At 37.8% G+C, this 21,872-nt stretch overlaps 1 protein-coding gene across 1 annotated transcript in view; it reads right to left on the reverse strand.

Annotated features, from left to right (window-relative positions):
- BMERB1 (bMERB domain containing 1) overlaps positions 1 to 796 on the reverse strand; it is a 1,463,618-nt gene extending 1,462,822 nt beyond the window's left edge. The window contains exon 1 of the mRNA XM_044089171.1: positions 475 to 796. Within this exon, the coding sequence (XP_043945106.1) occupies positions 475 to 595 (121 nt within the window). The 5' untranslated portion in view covers positions 596 to 796. The remainder of the gene's footprint in view (positions 1 to 474) is intronic.
- Between the last annotated feature and the right edge of the window lie 21,076 nt (positions 797 to 21,872).

Here is a 21,872-nt window from a genome sequence, read left to right on the forward strand (position 1 = left end):
AGTTGTTCATAGCCAGTAGTTTCCCTGTTGTTTACGTCCAGTAGCATGCATAGCTTTCAAACTATCCTATTTTACGCTAGCATAAAAGCAGCATCGAGTCAAGCTGTCTTGTTGCAGCCCATAAACGAAAAAAAAACATTGCATTTAACTAAACGAGCTGTCAAATGTCATTACTATACTTGGCTTTCAAGACTTATAGCGGTTTTACGATTGAAATTATAACATGCATGCAAGAATATACAGTACTAGCGTATCACTGCAAGCTTGTGAAAACAACAGGGCGTGCTTTACACTTAAAATTAACCTGAAGCGTGTGTGATAAAAAAAAATAAATAAATAAAATAACAAGACTAAGGCACACTGTATAAATGGTCGTTTTAAAAATTAAGAAAAAAATATGCAAGGTAAGTACTCCACACCTCTTTGGAACAACAGTGCAACAACAGACAACAAAAGCTCTGTAGAAGCACTTACTTCGATCCAGGTGCTGCCTTTGCCACTCCGTTTCTTCCACTGCCCCATAGCGTCTCACCGCTCTTTCCTCTCCATCCATTGTGGCAGAGATGGATTTCTTTAACTCCATTGTGGACTGCATGGCTGGTTATCACCTACCCCACTTGCTCAGTTTGTCTCTGTGTGCAGATTGTCAGTAATCCATGCTAGCAGCAAGTTTACCCCTCCCACAAGCTGGTGCCTCTGCTGCTACCTCTCAGCATCCTCCTCCGCCGCTCTCGCGGAAGATTCGTGTGACGTCACGGCATCCCACAGGCACAGGGTACCCAAAGCCAAACGGTGCTCTGCTGTTTGTGATGAGGGACTTTATGGGAAAAAAAAACTCCAGCGCATGCGTGGTTTCCTAGGTTACGAAGGTAGCTGGTGTACCGGTACTTCCCAGAGAAGGAAAAGAAGTAATGCCCGCAAATTGACGTACCTGAAGTATTCTCTGTCACAATAAGTACGTTAACACTTTGAAGACATATGTGGAATTTGGGATTGCTGTCAATAGATAATTTGTTACGTTTAGTCTTAACATGACATGACAACAAAAATTAAATAAAAGTTACATCTTATCGTTTATTAACAACTGGAAGACTCCTATTTTAACTGTTCCTGAATTGCTACGCTCAAATGTTCGAGTTTGAGAAATAACAACCCCGGTCCCCGGGTAGCAAAAGAACGAAAAGTGATTCAACTGAGCAGCAGACAGCGACAGAATACGCATCTCGTATGAAGGGAATGTTACAGTCCTTAAAAAGAGTCGATTTGATTCTAAAACCTCTTGGGTTATCTTTACTGACGGAAATCCCAAGTGTTGTTTGCAATGTTTACTTTTTAGAGTATTCTGTTATTTTTGTATTGACCCTTGACTTTGGCTTGTCTATATTTCACCAAACTTTGAAGCTTACAGCAGGTTTCATCATAATAATCAACTGATGCATATAACATAATAATCACCAGAATCTGCCCTTGCACAGCACCAACATAACCACATCTCTCCCTCCAATGGCTACCCCCTCCTCACTTTCCTCCATCACCTCTAAAATGTGATCCCTCAACTAAGGGTTACAAACTGAACTATACTCTTCTCATTTGATCAATTAATCTGCATGTAAATATGTACAAAATCTGTAATCTGTAAACATATAGTTCACATAATGTAAATAGTTTGCATGTTTTCACCTGTATCTGTAGTGTTCTTGTATTATTATTTTTTTTTTCTTCTTTTTTTCATATCTTGTCATATGTCAATTGAAATTGTTACCTTTTTATGTCTGTATATATCTGTATTCGAGCTTTCCTCCTTGGGTCTCCACTGAAAACAGGCCAAAAACCCAACTGGACCAACCTGGTTAACAAATTTCAATAAATAATAAATAAATAAACTGCACCAAATAAAAAAAAGTAAACAAATAAAGTTTGAACATGTAGCTTCATTTGCAAAGATATGTCTTTAATACCTGAAAAGAGTGATAAACAGTATTTTAAAACCGATTGGGACAAAGAGCACAACTTCTTTCTGCATTTAGCCTATTTTCATTGTGGAACATTAAAATATGTAACTGTAAGCTAAGGAATTTGTCCAGATATTCTGGAGAAGTGAATTTATTATATGTTTCTGCCAATACTGGCCTAATGGGCACATAAAGTTTGAAGTGCTAGTGACTCGGTTTTGTGGACAAACCATAAGCATTTCTAAAGCTTCTTGAAACCCCCACACCTGCCCACTCAGATTAAGACTCCCAGTCCCACATTACAATTTAATTGGCTAGGTGGGCTGGTCTACTGACTCTTTCCAGCTCTGATCCAAGTTTCAAGAACAGAAATACAATAGTTTATTCCTTTATACAACATTAACAAATATCTACTACACAACAGCAAAAATATAACTAGTTTATCCTTTTATATAGCAAACAAATATCTAATATACAACATACAACACACCTACTACAGACTACATACTAAGTAAAAAAAAATGAAAAAAAAATCTATCAATATATTACCTATCTATATGAATGCCCAGCAATTATAAATGTATTACAAATAATATTATTATAAAGATAATAAGCATGCTGTTTCTTGAAATCAACTTTTAGTATGTTATTTGAAATTAACCATAGTCATTGTAACAGCTGCATATAGATTGTACCTACAGCACATTTAAAGTCCTCATTTGCTTCTCTTTCCTTTTTAATACACTTTATTGTTAACACATTTACCACAATTCACATGCATGATGCATTGAAGTACAGCTCTATCTATCAGTTTTATTATACAATCTAATAGAATCAGACTTCATCCAAAGTGATGTCTACAAACTTCAGTCAACTGTATTACCACTTTCCTTATTTTTAACTTAATCCACACAGAATAAGGAAAAAGAAAAATAATATGAAATATGCCTACTACTACTCTATCTGGCAATTATAGCTGTTAAAGTTCACGTTTAACAGATTACTAAGACAGTCTGTATCTATTTTGTAAAGCAATGAAGAGAAGTACGCACAGTACTTATGATATTGAATGGAGGCATAATATTTCCCCTATGTTCTTTGCTTCTTATTAAAGTGTAATTAAGACAGTAATTATTTACCCACAGATATACACACATTTTATTGACGTTTCTTGCCCATTGTAGAACTTTTTAATGTGCCTCCCTATCTCCTGCAAATCTTGATATATGCCCTGTTCCTGGTCATCTCAAATTCTATAGATGGTTCTTTCTGTTATTGTTTACTTAACTTATTCACCAGTGGTCTGATAGCTCTGGGAGTAGAGGCTTGACTCCCCTAGTGTGACTTTCTGCACCAAGATTCTTTCATCCTCCCACTGATCCACCTTCCCTTTCAATACCCTCATTTTTTTCTTCTTCTGTTTATACTGTCCTTTTCATTTATAGCCCAATGATATCACATCCTTTCTTTTTTTAACATGACTTCCTTTCATATCTCCTTTCTAAAGTCTTCTTTTAATATCTCCCAACATTGGAACATATATTCTCCCAATCCATCTTCCCTTGCAGATATGATCTCACCTCACCATAGTTGTAAAATTCCCATTCACAATCAAGTGACCCAGAAATCACCACTGTAACTGCATATTACTTTCTAGTCAACATTCTCAACTCATGCTCTGAAAATAAAATAGGACCTACAGACATGTTCTCAAATAAACCCAGATGTTTTTTAAAGGTAAAGATTTTATCTATGCTAGACCATCTGCTCCATTTGAGATTAAAATGGGTAGAGTCTATTATTCATTCTCTTGGGTTTATACCCACATATACCATAAATCCAGCCATCATAGTAACATTTACATTCCCTTCACCACCTTACTAATATTGTATATGCCCAACATTCCATTCCAATTCTGATTTTTGGAGAGTCATATTCCAGACCCCTGCTAATATTAATATTCCTTCATGAAATGCCATCATTTGCAATAACAGATGTCTTATCAATATCTGTTTAGCTCTTGGATGGGGATATATAGATATTGTGGTTACTGCAAGACATCCCTGCTTATCTCCTATGGTCCTTTCAATTGTATTCCCATATCAATCAATATTACCCTTTTAAGCCCTTGATAGCTGGATTGTGTTATTAGTCTAAGCCCTTTCTTGTCAAATTTATTATGCTCCTGCTCATCCAAGGACATCTCTTGCAATGCCATTAAGTCAATGTTTTCCTTTCTTACCATATTTACATTTCTCTCCCTTTTGAATGGATTGGTGAGCCCATTCACATTCCAGCTTAATATAACAATCTCCTTCATCGAATCATGATGTTTCTCCTACTACATTTAAATGTGAACAATACTTAGACTGGTTCTTCTTTTCATATTTTTTTCCTGTCACTTGCCCCATTTCTCATACACAGTTTGATGTTTATAGGTTAATACGTTATTAGGCTTGCATTGAGGAGGCTAGCCCAAATTCCCAGTTCCCCCACAAGCAATGTCTGGTTTAGAGACTTGCTCAAAGTCACGCAGTAGGCTAATGACGGAAAGGGAATCAAACCCTGTACCACATGAACTACAGCTCAAAGCTTTAATCGCCTGTGCCATCTGCCAGACTAAACATTCTAGGAGTCAAACCTGAGCCAACTAGCTGAAAAACAGGAATCCTAACCACTTGACCATATGAAACAGTTCAGTATAGCCCTGCATTCTGCCTGGCCCATATTTGTAATTATGCACTTTACTTCCTGCCTCCTGCTTAGCTTTTCAATCTGCAATCAGCAGATTAATGTCCCACAATGAAAACTTTTTAAAACACTTAGTTGTTCCAAGAGTATGTCCTCTATCAAAATAGTAAACCTGCATCCAAAAAATATTTACCAATAGATATACTTCCAAGGTGTGATCAGATGTCCTATTTATATTGTGGATTTTCTATCTCTAAATCCCCCAAGATCAACAAGCACTTTATTAATGCCTCCAGACAGAATTAGCTTATGCCTCCTCAGGCTAGGAATGACCTTTTTAAATTTTACCATCTTTAACCCATGTGATTTAGCAACTCTGTACAACACCCTAAGGGAGTTTGTTATGAATTTCAAATTGCTCTCAATATTAGCAACTCTAAACATATTTATGTATTTACATAACACTACAGACATTTTTGACATAAGGTATTCATACTTGAGCGAGCACATTCAAATCATCACCTCACTGTTCCATTTCCCCTTGTTTGGTTACCTTAGACAAATAATAACAGCTTTTTCCATCAAGGTGTTATATATATATATTTTTTAAAAAGGCGTAATATTAGATGACTCAGCATGCTCAGATTCCTCTCTTTCCACCTGGCTTGATCCTTGGTTATCTGCCTGTGTTATACTTCACAGGCCCTTTATGACTGACATTGTTTAGGTCAGGTGAAGAGAAAGACTTAGCCCATTGTTAGAAAAAAAAAGATTGAGTGTTGCTGGATACGACAGTTTGAAGCAATAACCACTAATTTTACATTGTTGTTGCAGAAGTACAAATGCTGCTCTCTTTCTGTATGTGACCACCAAGAAATCCTGATCTATAAAGCCGGTTCTTCCCTCCATCAGCACTGTGCATTTGGCTGCCACAGCTGAGCTCTTTCTCTTTAATCTCAAAGGCAGCAAAGTGAACTAATATCAACCAGAGTATCTTACTTGAAGTTCAGTTTGTGCATTTGCTAAATATCTAAATCACCCTCTGGGATTTTTGTCAACTGAATTAGCCTCCTTATGAAACTTTGCAATCTCTACCTTCTTTTTGGAATGCCAGTAAACAGACATTTTTTACAGGCCCTACAATCTTGCTCTGTTATAGTAGCTTCCAACAAAATTATCGTCTCTTTTGGACTAGTTCAAATTTTTAATTTCTCAGTTTCATTAATTAGAGATTGCAGGATGTTTGGTGTTCACTGATTGCTTCTGTTACTTCTACCAAAATATTGTCATTGTCCCTGATGGATTCTTCAAATCTATCATTCATTTTTCAGACTTCAAAAAGCACATACTCTAATGTAATCTCCTGGCCTGCATCTCACATACTTTGGGTTGTGTGTGGGATATTCACATTGCTGACTGTGGTCAAGTTATCATGAACTTTTCTCTTTTGTTGTTTATTTTCATTTCCCAGAGATTGAAATGTCAGCACAGGAATTTATGACCACTCTGTACTTATTTTCATTGACTACAAACCTGACTAAGTGGACACTTTTGGTTTATCCTTTCCTGTACCCAATGAAGCAGAAACCACTGATCAGACAATTAAGAGTCATACTGCAAGTCCATGCAATTACTTCATGATTTTTAACATCATTAATCAACTAATTCCAGACAGCAGGTAATAATCTACAAAAGGGTATTTTGTCTACAGTAGATTTAAATGGAGACTGTGCCAAGAAGTAATAATAGTGCTAACTTCTTAGTCTATGTGTGTATTCTATTATTTGGAGCTATTCCTTTAAAGGGGAGCAGTAGGCTTTATTTAATACCGTGAAAATTAATGCACTAAGAAGTAGTGTTGCCCTTTTAGGTAAGGATAGTCAGTAATTTCAAGTTACTTGCAATATTGCAGCAAGGAGTCTCTTAGTAGAATAAATCTGCAGATTTTATTCTCAGCAACCTCAAATGGGTATTGTGGGCTGAGTGGGAGTGCATTATGAGGAAAGGGAGATCATCTTCAAATTTAGGAATTAGGATGTCCACTGAGACTGAGCAATGGTATTTCTAGGCAATATTTAACATTTAGATTTATAGAAGATTAAAATATTATATTGTTATTTTTGTATGAGTATGTGATATTGCTGTTGTGTATATATATATATATATATATATATATATATATATATATATATATATATATATATATATATTTTATATATATATATATATATATATATATAAGTTGCTGACTTTTCTGATTTTCTGTTTAATTAATTATTTTATTATGTTATTTGAGATGACATATTTAAATGATGGAAGTGTATTGATTTTTGGTTTGACTCCCCAAAAACGCTTTTTGCTGAGTACTAGGAAGGATTGAAGCTTCTTTTTATTCTATGTCCCTGCCTTTTTTCATACTTTTTGTTTTCATTGAGTTTTATTGTTTACTGTGTGGGAACAATTTGCATAACGTAGGCACCACACAACGGGTCTTAGCAATGGAACTGGGTGGCTTGGAGTTATGTAAATACTCAGTAATCTGGAAAGTAAACTGGTTGGTTATTGAATCTGCATCTAAACAAGTGAAAATGAACATGTTGTTCTTCTTATGATGAAAGGAAAGTACAGTTGCATACAATGACCTTACCATAATAGTAGATGGTTGAATGATCACTGCTGCAGTAACCTTAGCTATATAGGTTTATCCTGCCAAGGTATATAGTAGACAGACAGCTTCCAAGCATCAGGGCACCTTCCACACACCCAAGCTGTCAAGTAGCTTGAGTTGAGCAGGCTAAAAATACCAGTTTGGGCACAAAGTCCTTCAGAGTTTTCCTGCCATCAGAGAAAGGAGTTCTGAGCCCTGTAAGGACAAGGCTAGGAATAACACAAAATACATTTTTACACCCTGGCATAAAAGACACAACAAAAACAAGGGCAATGGAAGGAGGGAGCAGCTACTGCAGCAGTGATCAAACATCTACTGCTAAGATAAGTTCAACTTGCACAAGTGTTTGTACTATGTCGATCACTGCTGCTGTAGCCTTAACTATATGGGTATATTACTACGGCTAATTATATTTGTGAATTTTAAGGAGAAGGGTCAAGGAGCCCCTGGAGAATTATCCTAGCAAAGCATGATATAGACCTTGAGAAGGAATCAAGTTTATAGTGCTTTGTAAAAGTATGTACAGAGGACCAAGTATCAGCGTCTAAAATTCTTCTAGATCCAACCCTTTCCAAAACTCCATAGAAGAAGCCAGGGTGCTTGTACAGTGGGCCATGACCCTGTCTGGAATAGATTTATCATGGTGAGTATAACAGAAGATAATAGCCTTAGACAACAATTTGGAAATAGTGTGTTTTGACACAGGTTGTTCCTTTTTCTTATCTTTACAGGAAATTAACAATTGATCCGAAGATCTGAAAGATTTAGTTCTGTCAAGATAGTATCTGAGTTGTCTGTAGTCATCCAAGGTATGGAATATCCTTTCCTCTAATTTTTAGGTTCAGGAAAGAAAACGGAGAGATGGGTAGTTTGGCTAAGAGTAAAATAAAATGCCATGTTAGGTATAAAAGAAGGATTAGTTCTCAAAGAAAGCCTGCCCTTGTGGAAAATGATGTAGAGTTGACTCACCATAAATGCTTGCAACTCAGATACCCTCATCGCAGACATCACAGCAATCAGTAAAACTGCTTTCCATGTTAAGAACCTTAAGTCAGACAGATTAGCTGATTAAAATGGAGCAAGTGTTAAGTTTCTCTAACACAAAAGTAAAATCCCAAGGAGAGGCCACTGGTTTACTTGGGGGCCTCTTATGCTAAACCCCTTTCAAGAACATTTCTACATGTAGCTGCCTAAAAAGAGGAGGAACCATGGGTAGATATGCTGAAATGGCTGATAGATGAGTCTTGATAGAGAAATAAGAGAGGCCATAGCATAGTAATTCACCAAAATATTGCAAAACCAGAGAACTACTAGCCTTGAATGGATGCTGGATATGCTGTTGGCACCAACTAGAAAACCTTTTCCATTTGTTAATACATGATTTTCTGGTAGCAGGCTTCCTTGTCTCCATTAGTACCTGCTGCAGGTCCTCAGGAAACAGGTGCCTAAAAGGAGTTAAGACCTTATCATCCAGGCAGTCGGCTGAAGATGATTAATGTTGGGGTGTATCAAAACCCCCTTCTTGTGTGAGTAGATCCATTCTGTGAGGCAGCATATGGTAATTACCCCTGGTCATTTCCAAAAGAAGAGAGAACCATAGTTGCCTGGGCTAGAAGGAAGTCACCACAATGATATTGGGGCATTCCTTCCGAATCTTCAGAAGAACCCTGGATATTAGTGGAAAGGGTAGAAAAACATACAGGAGCATCCCTGTCCAAAGAAAAGAAAATTCATCTGTCTTCCAGGCCTTCTTGCTTGGAGTCCTGGAACAGAATTTTGCCAGTTGATTATTCAGAGTGGAGGCAAAGACGTCTACTTGAAGAACTCCCTACAGATGTATCAAATCTTGTAAGAACCCTGAATCCAGTTTTCATTTGTAAGGATCTGCCCTGGTTCCGCTCAGCTTGTCTGACACACAGTTTTACTCTAATGGAATGCAGGATGTCTGTAGAGTGAGACTACTGTGAAGCTATATCTCAAACTAACATGGCTAGTCTGCAAAGGGGGTTTGACCTGGTTCACCCTTACTTGTTGATGTGCTGCATCACTGTGGTATTGCTTGCAGCCACTTGAAGTGGTTCCAGGGACCAAAGATGTTTCAGAGACTTGAGTGCCTTGATCAGAGAAAGCATCTCCTTGATATTTATGTGCTTGCATCTGCCCTTGGTGTCCCACACCCCTGCACTTTTACCTCTTTTGAAACTGCTTTCTAAGTAAATTCCAAAGCATTTGTGGTAACTGACTGATTTGGATTAGGGAGGGAGAAGGGGAGACCTTGATTTAAGGATATCTGTTGCCTCTCCCAAGTGATTTGTCTTCTGACAAATCCAAGTACTGGGATCTGAAAAGATAAAGGGAGTGAATGCTTGGTTCATGTGGAGTGTTGCCAGGGAAATCATAATAATCATAGATGCCATAAAATCATAGGTTCATAGGTTCATAGGTTAGTACTAAGCTAACTGCCCTTGCGAGCCATTTTAAGCCTAGCCAGTTATCCCTTGTGAGACTCAAGCCCTACATCTTGTGTTTGTAAGGCAAACACCTTAACCATTAGGTCACCCTCTTCCCTCACTGTGACCGAAGTCTGACTGAGAACCCTTAGAAATAGATCTAAATAAAGATCTGATGTTGTAAATCTTTGTTTATTCATTACAATTAGGACTTCGGTTCCATCCTCGGAACCAATACGGCTGTTTCCAAGCTCACGCCAGCCAAAAACTCTCAGCTAAGACATACCCATAATGCCCCTCTCCTAGTTACTCCAGATCTCATTTGCCATGTTCCTCGTCAGACATGCTAGCCACCTCTCTCAAAGCTAAGTGAAAAATTGTGATTTTTAATATAGTTTCTCCTCAAAATATCTTATTTTTTAGGCAATTTAGCCTTTTCTCACTGTCGCCTATAACCTACTTCAATTCCCTACCCTTTACCTTGGTAATTAAATTTCTACCATTGTTGGTACTGTCCCTCTCTCCTAACTTTGGTAGGCCCTTCCTTACCACTTGTGGTATTTTTTAATACCACCATTGGTATTCTCTCATTTTTTTATCTCCCTTCTTTTGTTTCTTCTATTAGAATTGCCTTGTTGCCTAACTATGTCAGACAAAGCTAAGTTGGGATTTAAACAGTGTGACAAGTGTGGGCATAAGATGCCCAACTCGGACGGATACGCTCGCTGTGTCTACTGTTTGGGCATGGACCATATTAAAGCTGACTGGTGACATTTGTGCTAGTTTTAATAATTGTACACTAGCAGAACTAAAAATAAGCTTATTTTAAAAGGTTTAATTAAGACACCTTTTTCGGAGGCTCTATCTGGGTTGGAGGTCTCGCCCCCTCCTCCTTCTTCTTCTTCTTTTGGCTTTTCCCGGTTAGGGGTCACCACAGTGGATCACTTGTCTGCTCATGATTGGCAATGGAGTTTTACAGTGTCGAGTTGCCAGCCCGGCGTCCAACCTCCCATAGAAGGCACACATACACGTACTCACACCTAGGGCTAATTTTAGAATGTCCAATCCACCTACAGCATGTCTTTGGGATGAGGGAGGAAACCAGAGCACCTGGAGGAAACCCACACGACCACAGGGAAGACATGCAGACTCCACACAGAAGGCACCCCAACCGAGGATCAAACCAGAGAACCTCTTGCTGTGAGGCAACAATGCTAACCGCTGCACCACCATGGCTGCCTGAAGGTCTCACCCCCTCCAAACACCAAAAAACAAAAGGAAAAACAGAGTCACTTGATTCCTGCAGCTCCGTCAGTTACAGAACCGAGTTGGCGCCATGTTTCTTCGGCACCCTCAGTGCAGACCTCTTCAGCACCAGGCTCTGTATCTTCTCCCTCAGTGCCGTCTATGACATTCACCCCTATTTTGGTTCCAGCCTCGGCATCACTGACTTCGGTGCCGTCCTTGGATCCAACATTGGCTCCTATGACTGTACCTGCTTCAGCACCATCTCCGGCCACAGTGCTGATAGTTTCTTCAGCTCCATCGGCTCCTAAAGTCAAATATCTGCCAAGGACACGATACGCTCCAACTTATGGCCCTTTTTTGGGGCAGAGGTTTATCCCCTTTCTAGAAAGACCTGATTCTCCTTCAGTAGCCTCCTTTAGATCTACCGGGAGTTTTTTCTAAATTAGACCTAGTGTGGGTTGTGGACCAGCTTCTGGCAGCTAGGGGATTTCCCATTCCAGCTAGACCTTCTGTCTCTCTTAGCTCAGAATCATTTACTACATCTTCCCCTGTTTATCCTACTCTGGCCTCTACCCAGGTCCCAGAGATCTCGGTACTGATGTACACCTTGGTGCATGCTGTCTCAGCTCCGACAGCAGTTTTTCCCCTGTTGGCACTGACCACCCTTGCTGCATCAGCTCCGGTGGAGCTGATGCTCTCTCGGAGCAGTGCTTGGACCATCTGTACCTTGGTACCTAGCTCAAAATCTTCAAGCAGCTGGGAGACTGGAAGTCCTCTAAACCTTCTTCTGAGGAATCAGTGTTCTTGTAGGTCTACTGTGCTCAACCATCTACTTCCTGGGTGACCCCACCAACAGATGACCTTGTTAAACTCATTGTGCAGCATGCCTGGAAGGGCCCGGACATTGTAGAACCTGTCCCTCGGAGGCCAGATAAAATTTTATCTACACCTGAAGACCAGCCCCACTGGTCCAAGCAGTTGACAGTTGATTCCATGGTCATGGCAGTGGCCACCAAGAGGGAACTGGCAGAAGATAGTTCCGCTGTCCATCCTCTGAACAGGGAGTCTTGGACCATAGACAGACTAAAAAAGCAGTCCCATGCTTCAGTGACCTTCGCCATTTGGTCGCTGAACTATCTGGCACACTTCACTCGCCTTCAAAGAGACCTAATTTCTGAAATGTCTTCCTCTTTGGTGGGGGTACTGCCTGATGAGGTACGTGACACTGTCACCTCACAGCTAGCTACCCTTGAATCCATATCAAACTCTTCAATGCATTTGATATCTCACACCATCGAGGGGGCAGCTCGAGCTGCCACATCAGGCATTGTCATGAGATGTAATGCTTGGATGCGGTTGTGTGACTTCACAGACCCCTTTAAATTTTCCTTTGTTAATGCACCTGTCGACGAATCTGCACTTTTTGGATCCAAAGTACGAGACACACTTGCACAAAGTGAGAAAGATGGAAAGACCTTGTCTGCTGTGGGCATAAGCTTTTCCAACCCCAGAGGTCCTACTCCAGGAACCAGAAGGGAGGAAAAATGTGGTTCAAGAAATCCCAAGGATCTTTTTGTGACTCTCATGGTGAGCAATCCCCCAGGGCAGAGGGAGCAACTCATCTGGAAGACGCCCCTTTCGGGGTAGAGGGGGGTCCATGGAACCAGGGCACTAGAGATTCTTTCTCTGGTAGACCCTACCAGCGCTCCTGAGCAACGGCCCGATTACATGCAGGAGCCTCAGCATTGACAATCACCGTACATTTAGCAGCTATCACCAATTTTCACAATGGATTTGATAATTCTTTGATTATGTCACACCACCTATGCAAGACATTTTTGAAAGGAGTATTACACGTTAAACCTCCGGTCAAGCCTCCCTTAGAACCCTGGGACTTGACTTTTATGCTTCACTCTCTCACAGGTCCTCTTTTTGAGCCCTTTGATTCATGTGATTTAAAGTTTTTGTCATGAAAAACCTTACTTCTAGTAGCACTTACCTCAGTGAGAAGAGTATCTGAGCTGCAGGCCTTGAGTGTCAAGAGACCTTACTTGATCTTCCACATGGATAGGGTGTCCCTTCGTACTGACCCTTCTTTCTTGCCCAAGGTCATTTCTGGATTTTCCATTAACCAATCTGTTGACCTGCCGGTTTTCTTCCCTCAGCATTCTAATAAAGGGGAGTACCTTTTGCACACCCTTGATGTGCATCGGCAGCTTCGTTGTTATTTGGACAGGACTAAATCTTTCAGGAAAACAGATCAGTTGTTTGTAGCCTAGCCTTTGCAGGACCCAGATTGGATAAACCTGTTTCCGAAGTGACTTTATCCTCCTGGCTTAGAAATGTCATTACCTTTATCTACCAACAGAATAAGCTATCCTTACCTTCCAGAATAAAGGCTCATTTTACCAGATCTATGGCTACTTCTGTAGCATTTCATTCCAGAGCCTCTATGGATGATATCTGCACAGCAGCCACTTGGGCAAGACCTCATACCTTTATCTCTCATTACAAATTGGATTTGGCCTCCAGGGGATGAGCATCTTTTGGTTCTATGGTGCTCAGGAATATCCTTCCTTAGGGCCACCCAGGACTCAAGCAGCTGGGGACTCGGTCCTAATTGTAATGAATAAACAAAGATTTACAACATCAGATAAAGAAGTTATGTCTTACCATAACGTTCCAACTGTGTTGTAGATCTTTGTTCATTCATTACTTCCCACCCTCCTTCCCCCTGCCTGGACTCCTGGTGGACTTTAGGAACTCCTGGTTGGGGTATTTGTTCAGAGAGCCTCCTACTATTTTTCTATTACTACCTCTATTATATAGGGGCGGGCAAACTTGATCTGAAGTAACTAGGAGAGGAGCATTGTGGGTAGGTCTTAGCTGAGAGTTTTTGGCTGGCGCAAGCTTGGAAACGGCCATATCGGTTCCGAGGATGGAACTGAAGTCCTAATTGTAATGAATGAACAAAGATCTACAACACAGAAGGCACGTTATGGCAAGACATAACTTCTTTATCTATTTTTTTCTTGTGGAAGAAAAGTTGCTTGAAGTAAGGTGTTTAGTTGACATCCCAGGAAAGCAATCCTGTGTGAGGCAGTCAAGAAACACTTTTGAATGTTCTTGGCACCCCAGCTTGTGCAAGATATCTCTTACCTATGAGAGAGATTCCTGACATTTTGAAAAAGACTCTGGAAAGCTACGCAAGTAAAGTAAATATGGAAAAATGTCGATACCATATAGCATGGAATGAGCTATAACTGGAGCTACATACCTTGTGAACACTCTTGGTGCAGTGGATAATCCAAAGTGTAAGGCATAGAACTGGTAATGTGATCCAGGCACACAAATCCATAAGAAATGCTTGATGAATAGGATAGTGATGATAATCATCTTTTAAGTCTAGTGTTACCAGGAAACTTAAAAGAGAAAGAACAGGCAAGAGGGCTGCGAAGAGACATCATTTTGAACTTGAGCACTATTAGCAAATAGGATTAGAAGAGAAAAATCCAGAACTGATCTGCAAGTATTTTCTTTCTTTGGGGCTGGGAGTGTCCTTGAATAAAGCCACTTCCCCACCTGGGCAGGAGGAACTGGTAGTCTCACTCCTCCACTTCATCTTTTGGAAATGGTTTCTAGAAACATTAGTTCTACTCAGGGTATGTTTCAGGGTAGATGTCTCAGACATGCACATATAATATGATTCACATAATTGTTTGCATGTATTAAATTTATCTAACTTTTCCTTTTTCAGACATGGATATACCTTATTAGAAACAGGTCTGTCTTATGTACCAACTAGTGGAATCAACTTTGCAATGATTTATTCTATTTATGTAAAAGTATGGTTAAGGGAGCATTTTTCTAAAATGGAGAACTTTAATGCTTACATTTCTGTGGAAGACGAATCTGATAGCTTTGTGACTGCTTGTAAAAATTCTGAAGACCTGGATGTGAGTTACTTATCTATTTATTCTGTTGATGATGAAATCAATTCAATTGTCTTTAGCCAGACTACCATACCTCCTTTAAAAACATGTTTTTCTTCCAGCTAGGGTTAACCCAATAATTTAATGTTTTTGAATATGTTTGCCAGAATGAATTATGAGTTAAGTTTTTGCAACATGTATGTTCTAGAAGCGTGTACAGTATTAGTAAAGATAAAATGAATGCTCTAAAGGTTTTGAAGTCTAATAAATAGGAAGGTGTAGTGTGTAAATCTGACAAGGGGGTAATATTATTATGAATACATCTATTTATTTGAGCAACTGTAGTACTTTATTAATAATGTGACTGATGACACTAGGACTGAACAAAGGTGTTGTGAATTTAATTATGACGTTTTGGACTTTTGAACAGAAGTATACTATTAGACGTTTTTTATGAGAAGGGTTTGGTGGTGGTATATAATAAATCTCCTCATTTTGTTATATTCTATGTCATATCCAAAATTCATAAATCAGTTTTAAACCCCCCAGGTCATCCTATCATCTCTGATACAGAAAATTATCTGGTATGTATAGGTTTATTACTGGAGAGTATTCTTAAAGATTTTGTTAGGCTGGTTAATTTTCATGTGAGTAATACATCTGAAGTGATTGTCAGGTTTAAGAGTATAAAATGCTGTGGTAAGCTTTTCTGGTTAACTTTGGATGCTATCAGCGTATACACCTTCTATTCAGCACACTTATGTTATTAAAGCTGTTTCACACTGTTTCTGTAAAGGTCCGTTTGCTTGTTATATTTTGTCTCTTTTACATTTATGCTTGATACATAATGTGTTGAAACATGAAGATATATGGCTTCTAAAGAAAACATTAGCTTTTTTTGTGGAATGCTTAAACAGGGCACTGTTTACATCCTTCTTTTAATATCATATAAATGTTCATAATTTCACTGCCTAAGCTGCTTCATAGGTTTGTAGTTCAGGATGATTATGAAGCTAATGATCTCAGGAGGCCTTTTTATGTCTAGCCCTACTTCCCAAAGTTAGAATCAAATTCTGTACCTTGTTTCTGTAAGGTGAACACCTTAAACATTATGCCAAATTCCCACCTATTATGCCAACTTCCAATGTTTTATGTTTTTCTACATAAAATATATCATAAGAGAGACTGCTTCCAAGAACATCTCATTTAAACTTGCAATTGCAAGCATTAGCGTACAGTGTAGTCCTGGAATAACTTTTACATAGGGACTCACACTTATGTTTTTACAGTATCTACATGGCCCACATTAAATAATTTATAGTTCCCATCATTTATTTACTGGCTATTTATCCCTTCTTCATCTTTATAGAATTTTTTTTAATTGCAGCTTTTCCCATTTGCAAAATTTGGGAACTCCCCCAGTATTTTGGTCTTAATGTCCAAAACAGTTGTACACTTCCATATCTTTTCAATGATATTTACTATTTTATTTTATGAAGTCTCTTAACAAGTTTTGTATGAGACAGAAGTGCTTAACTTAATAAATTGTATTTAAAATAAAGTATAACTACATTGTTTTATCTCCTAAAGGCACATACTAATGTGGTTTCACTTTGTTTGATATGTGTGAAAGCATTTAATTAGGATTCTTGTCATTTGCCGTTAAGGATCTGATGACATCCACGATAGTTATGGATGTGTTCTTTTCTTTTACCAGTGAAAAGCCACAACAACATCTACATCCCAGTCTGATGTCACTATAAATGCTGTAGTTATTGTGTATCAATAGAGAGGGGCAAAAATGATATCTCAACCACGTTTCAGATATTTCCAGATTATGGGGATTTTCTGTAATTAAAATGAAACAGAAAATACACATGGTCCTACATAATGGTTTGTGCCTGAGAAACCACTCGGTTTGACCATTATATATGTCACTGTACTAATAAAAAAATACTTGGGATATATCCTGACTGCTGCTTTTTTAGTTCATGCTAGATTTTGAGGTTTGGATTTCTGTAATTACCCATGCCTATAGATCTGTCCATTTGTTTTTTTCAGGTTGCTTAAATTCAAGCATACAATGTTTAGGCCTTTGCTTCTGATGACACTAATGCAACTAGTGTAGGGTCGTGTGTTGTATTTTACTAGCCTTGGGTTAGTTTGAATGTCTCCAGATCTAAAGAGTTTATGTAGCAGAGTACAGTTTAGAAAGCAAATTCTTAAATTTTGCTAAATGGATTGGTAATCCCTGGATGTGCATGGTTAGCAGTAGAAATTGTTGTCTATTTCTATAGATGCTTTTATTAGCTTTTATTAGCATATTCATTGAGGAGAAGGTGTGTACTTATTTGCGATAGGAGAAAACTGTTCTGTGTTGCTGGATTCATAACTTGAGCAATGCAAATTTATTGTCTCAGCAAGATTTATAGGACATGCTAGGGTGACTGTATGAATAGAGAGGAAACATATTTGAAGTTATAGAGGTACACAGAGAGGCAGTTTTGCAAATAGCAATGATAGTGCCAAGTTAACGTATGTAAATTAGTAGACAAGGGCAAATTGTCCTTAGGCTGATTCTGCTATGCCATCTGGTATGGTCAGTATAAAACATCCAAAGTGCTGGAACAAAGCAAGAGTTTAGCCAGAAATATTTACTCTCATACCTTCCTGTTAATTTTAGGGGAAGGAGTACAAAAAAAAAATAAACATTAAGCTGAAAGTGAAATTTATTATATCAGATTTATGTTAGATTTGATTGTCCAAAAGTCAGAAGGTAGTGACACTCATATAGAGATCCATAATCAAAACCAGGAGAGATAGGAGTCTATATAGAAGTTAGAACATGGGCTAGAATTAGATTATAGTTAGACAGCAAAAAAAAAAAAGATCTGTTATCAGAAGCTTGCCACAATGATACTGCCACAGAAGTCCAAAACTGTAAGAGATGTTAGCATGGGAAATGATGATGAACTGATAAAGAGCTCTTCAGTAAAAAAATTAGTTCAACATATACATTTGCAGTTGCAAAGAATGTTAACACAGAAAGAGATAGAATAAAATAGAAAAAGGTCACATTGCTGAGAATGCTCAGATCAAAATGAAATAAGGTAGGTAAAAAAATGTAGAGTTCTGAAAATATTTTAGTAAATGCAAAGACAACATTTAAAATAAAAGCAGACTCTCAGCAGTATAATCCTACAAGTAAGAAAATAAGTACAACTGAAGATAAAACTTATACTGAAATAGTCTTTGCATAAAGATGCGATATAGAGAAGAAAAATAAAAGATAAGATGGTATCAACTCACATTAAGTGAGACTAAGAGCCACCTGAACAAACAAAGACTCTCAAAGAGCTTTTACAGATAGCTCAGACAATAAAAAAGAAATGCCTTACTTCCATGCTTGCTTCTGTTCCCTATTAAAAGTGTGAGCCTTTTAACCGCAAGTCCTGCAACAACGAGAAATTGTATGAAGTTGGTTCAGAAATGCAAAAAATGTTAGAAATGCTGGAACATAAAATTAATAGTATAATCTAGATATTCCAAAGCTATATAAGGACTAACATAAATAAATTTGCATACTTTATACATATCACACACATGCATCCCTTTATTCTTCATGGTATGTGGAGTTTCTACTGTAGTATTATCTCTTTGAAAAATATTTTTTAAACAATTATGTTTTTTTTAATAAACCAAAAAGAGCTGAGCCAAACCACCACGGCTAAAAAAACTTCAATTTAATGTATAAAACACACAGGAATAGTAAGTGCTTTCACGATCACACTGACCGCTTCATCAGACTGAATGCGTCAAACATGACAACCTTCTTTTAAGCACATACTAAATTGACCACACATTAATCAATTAAAAAATTAATAAACTCGTCATATATATATATATATATATATATATATATATATATATATATATATATATATATATATATATACACACACACACACAAAAATAAATATAAAAAAATACTATGGTATAGATTAATGCCTATCCACTGTTAAAAGCTTAAATTTTGTTGTATTACAAATTTTGGATGAAGGATTTAGAGGGGGGATATTAAAAACAGAATGGAGTTAGCAGAACAGAGGTGGATCCTTAAGCTAAATGCCCATACATTACCAGGGATCAATAAGACTGCCTCACTTAAGCCTTTCTTGAAAGCTAGGACACTTAAACATTAGGTCCAGTGGCAGAGAGGCACTATTTTAAATGCATATTTTCAGTACTAGGTTTAACAGTAGATAGGCATTAATCTATACTATAGTATTTGTTTATATTTATTATTATGTATATATATATATATATGTATATATATATATATATATATATATATATATATATATATATATATATATATATATATGATGATTTTGTTAATTGTTTAATTGATTAATGTGTGATCAGTTTAGTATGTGCTTAAAAGAAGCTTGTCATGTTTGACGCATTCAGTCTGATGAAGCGGTCAGTGTGATCATGAAAGCGCTTACTCTTCCTGTGCGTTTTAGACATTAAATTGAAGTTTTTGCAGCCATGGTGGTTTGGCTCAGCTCTTTTTGTTTTTTTTTATTCTGTTTTGGCTGAGAGCCGTATCCTTTGTCAGGTGTATGGTTATAATTTTTACGTTTTGTTGCTCAGTTTGTGATTACCAGACCTGAACATGGCTGAAGGTTCTGATCTAGAAGTGGAGCATATATTAGCCAGCAGCATTGTCTTACAAACATAAACCGAATGGCTTGATTGGATTTTATGTATGGAGGTGAATCTCTTGGTTAACCAACCTGTGTTTCCTGAAGATAATAGAGGGAATATTGATGTGGATCTACAGATGCGTTTTAGAGAACATTTTAGAGAATATGAGAACAAACTATACAAATTCAAGTGCCTCCAGTGGCAAAGGTTCCACTTGGAAGCTTCTCTACGCTATAAAATTGTTCACAGAGGGCTACATGTATTGACAATGCCTACATATGGAGATTTATTCCCTGACCTGTTAAAGAAATGGCAACAAATGAACTTACAATTGAGCCATGATTATACGAGTTTACTCATTGACTTTTCTGTGCCACAAGAAAGGGAATTGAAAAAAGAACTAAAGGAACTGTATATGCAGCTGCAAGCCACTTATCATGTTGACATCATTTTAGATAAAGTGGATGTGTTACATGAGCAGATTTTTAATTATGAAAAACGTCTTCAAAATGTGAAAGTGAAGAAATTACAAAGGGATATGAATGACTTCCAAAGCAGGAGGGTCTTTGCTTGGTCGAGACTACCTGCTATGAGTATTAGCCAATCGAATGAGCAGCCAGCCACTCAGCAAACAATCGTGAATGTAGGGAAGGAGGAAGAAGTGATTTCACAGGTGGATGTGACTGGTACGGAGATGGCGTCTACCTCAGAAACTACACAAAGTGCTGCTAAGAAGGGACAGCATAAAGCCATTAATACCAAAGAAACAAAAAATAAATTAGAGCATAATATGCAAACAAATCCTTTTTCTGAGGGTTTAACGCAAAAAAGGGGACACCTATTGTAGTGTTCCAATTGCAGAAAGCGTTACCCATCAAAGAAAGGTTGAGGAGCCAAGGGAGAAGGGGCAGAGCTCCACAATTACAAGAAGTGATGGGAACACAGCAGAGGGTTACAAGGAGTAAAAATTCAAAGGTTTGGTCCTGAACATCTCTAGTATATCTTTGACTGATGCACAGGTATCATTATTAGGCAAAGGTTTGTCTTATTCCAGTGCAAAGACTGACTTAACTGACATTCTGAAGGAATTAAGATTGCTTGGTAGAACTCTAACTTTAAAGGCTATTTTTAAAAATACCAGTACTGATTGCTTTAATTTTGCTAAACCTAGTATGTTTGTTCCTAAGATGCATCCGACTGTTGAAACGTTTATTGCAGTTTGTGATAAAGAGATTAGAAAGATAATTGATAAAGGTGTAACATCGTATTACTTTAATATGAATAAAGATGAAGTAATGCACTGGTCGAGTTAAAATCTCTGCAGTCTATTGAGATCAGGCCTGCGGACAAGGGGGGAGGCATTGTAGTCCTTGATAAAGATCTCTATGTTACTCAAATGCATTTATTGCTGCATGATGAAGCCACCTATCAGCGTATAACACGCTTGCAAGGAAAGGCTATTATAGACAGGATTTCTGTCATGATATTTGACCTCTTTGTAAATGGAATGATTTCTGAGGAATTATTTAAATATTTCAATGTGGAAACCCCTTTATATCCGACTATCTATGGACTGTCCAAGGTGCATAAAGATTTAAATAATCCACCTATGAGACCAATTGTCTGTAGAAGAGGATGGGCTACTGAACCCCTGTCGATTTATGTAGAAAAATGTCTACATGCAGTATTAGAAACCTGTGAAATTATACTTAAAGACACCAAGTCATTTTTGCAGGAATTATATAGTAAGACTAGGGGTACTGAATGTGAGTTTTTGTTTGTTACCCTAGACATTGTGTCATTATTCACTGTTATCCCGAACAGCTGGTGTGTTGAAAACATTCAAAGTATATTGAACATCAAACGGTGTTATATCAATGATAAAGTGAATTTACTATGCTCACTATCAGAGATCATCTTAGAAAACAACATCTTTATTTTTAGGGAACAGTACTATCTTCAAAAGATTGGCGTAGCAATGGGCACACCTTGTGCCAATAGCTACGCCAATCTTGCATTAGTTGAGTGGGAATGTGAATCATTTCTAATGACTCAAGAGTATAGAAACAAATTTGATTTGGTATACTCGGTTTGTGGATGACACGTTCTTTCTATAGGGGGGAAGACAAAGAGAACTTGATGTGTTCTTGGAATATCTACATTCGACTACTAGGTTTCTAAAGTTCACTTGTAAAGTTTCAACGGATGAAATTGAGTTTTT

Source organism: Protopterus annectens, chromosome 12.part0, assembly GCF_019279795.1.
Source record: "Protopterus annectens isolate FY-2018-M chromosome 12.part0, PAN1.0, whole genome shotgun sequence".
In the NCBI taxonomy this organism is placed as follows: domain Eukaryota; kingdom Metazoa; phylum Chordata; order Ceratodontiformes; family Protopteridae; genus Protopterus; species Protopterus annectens.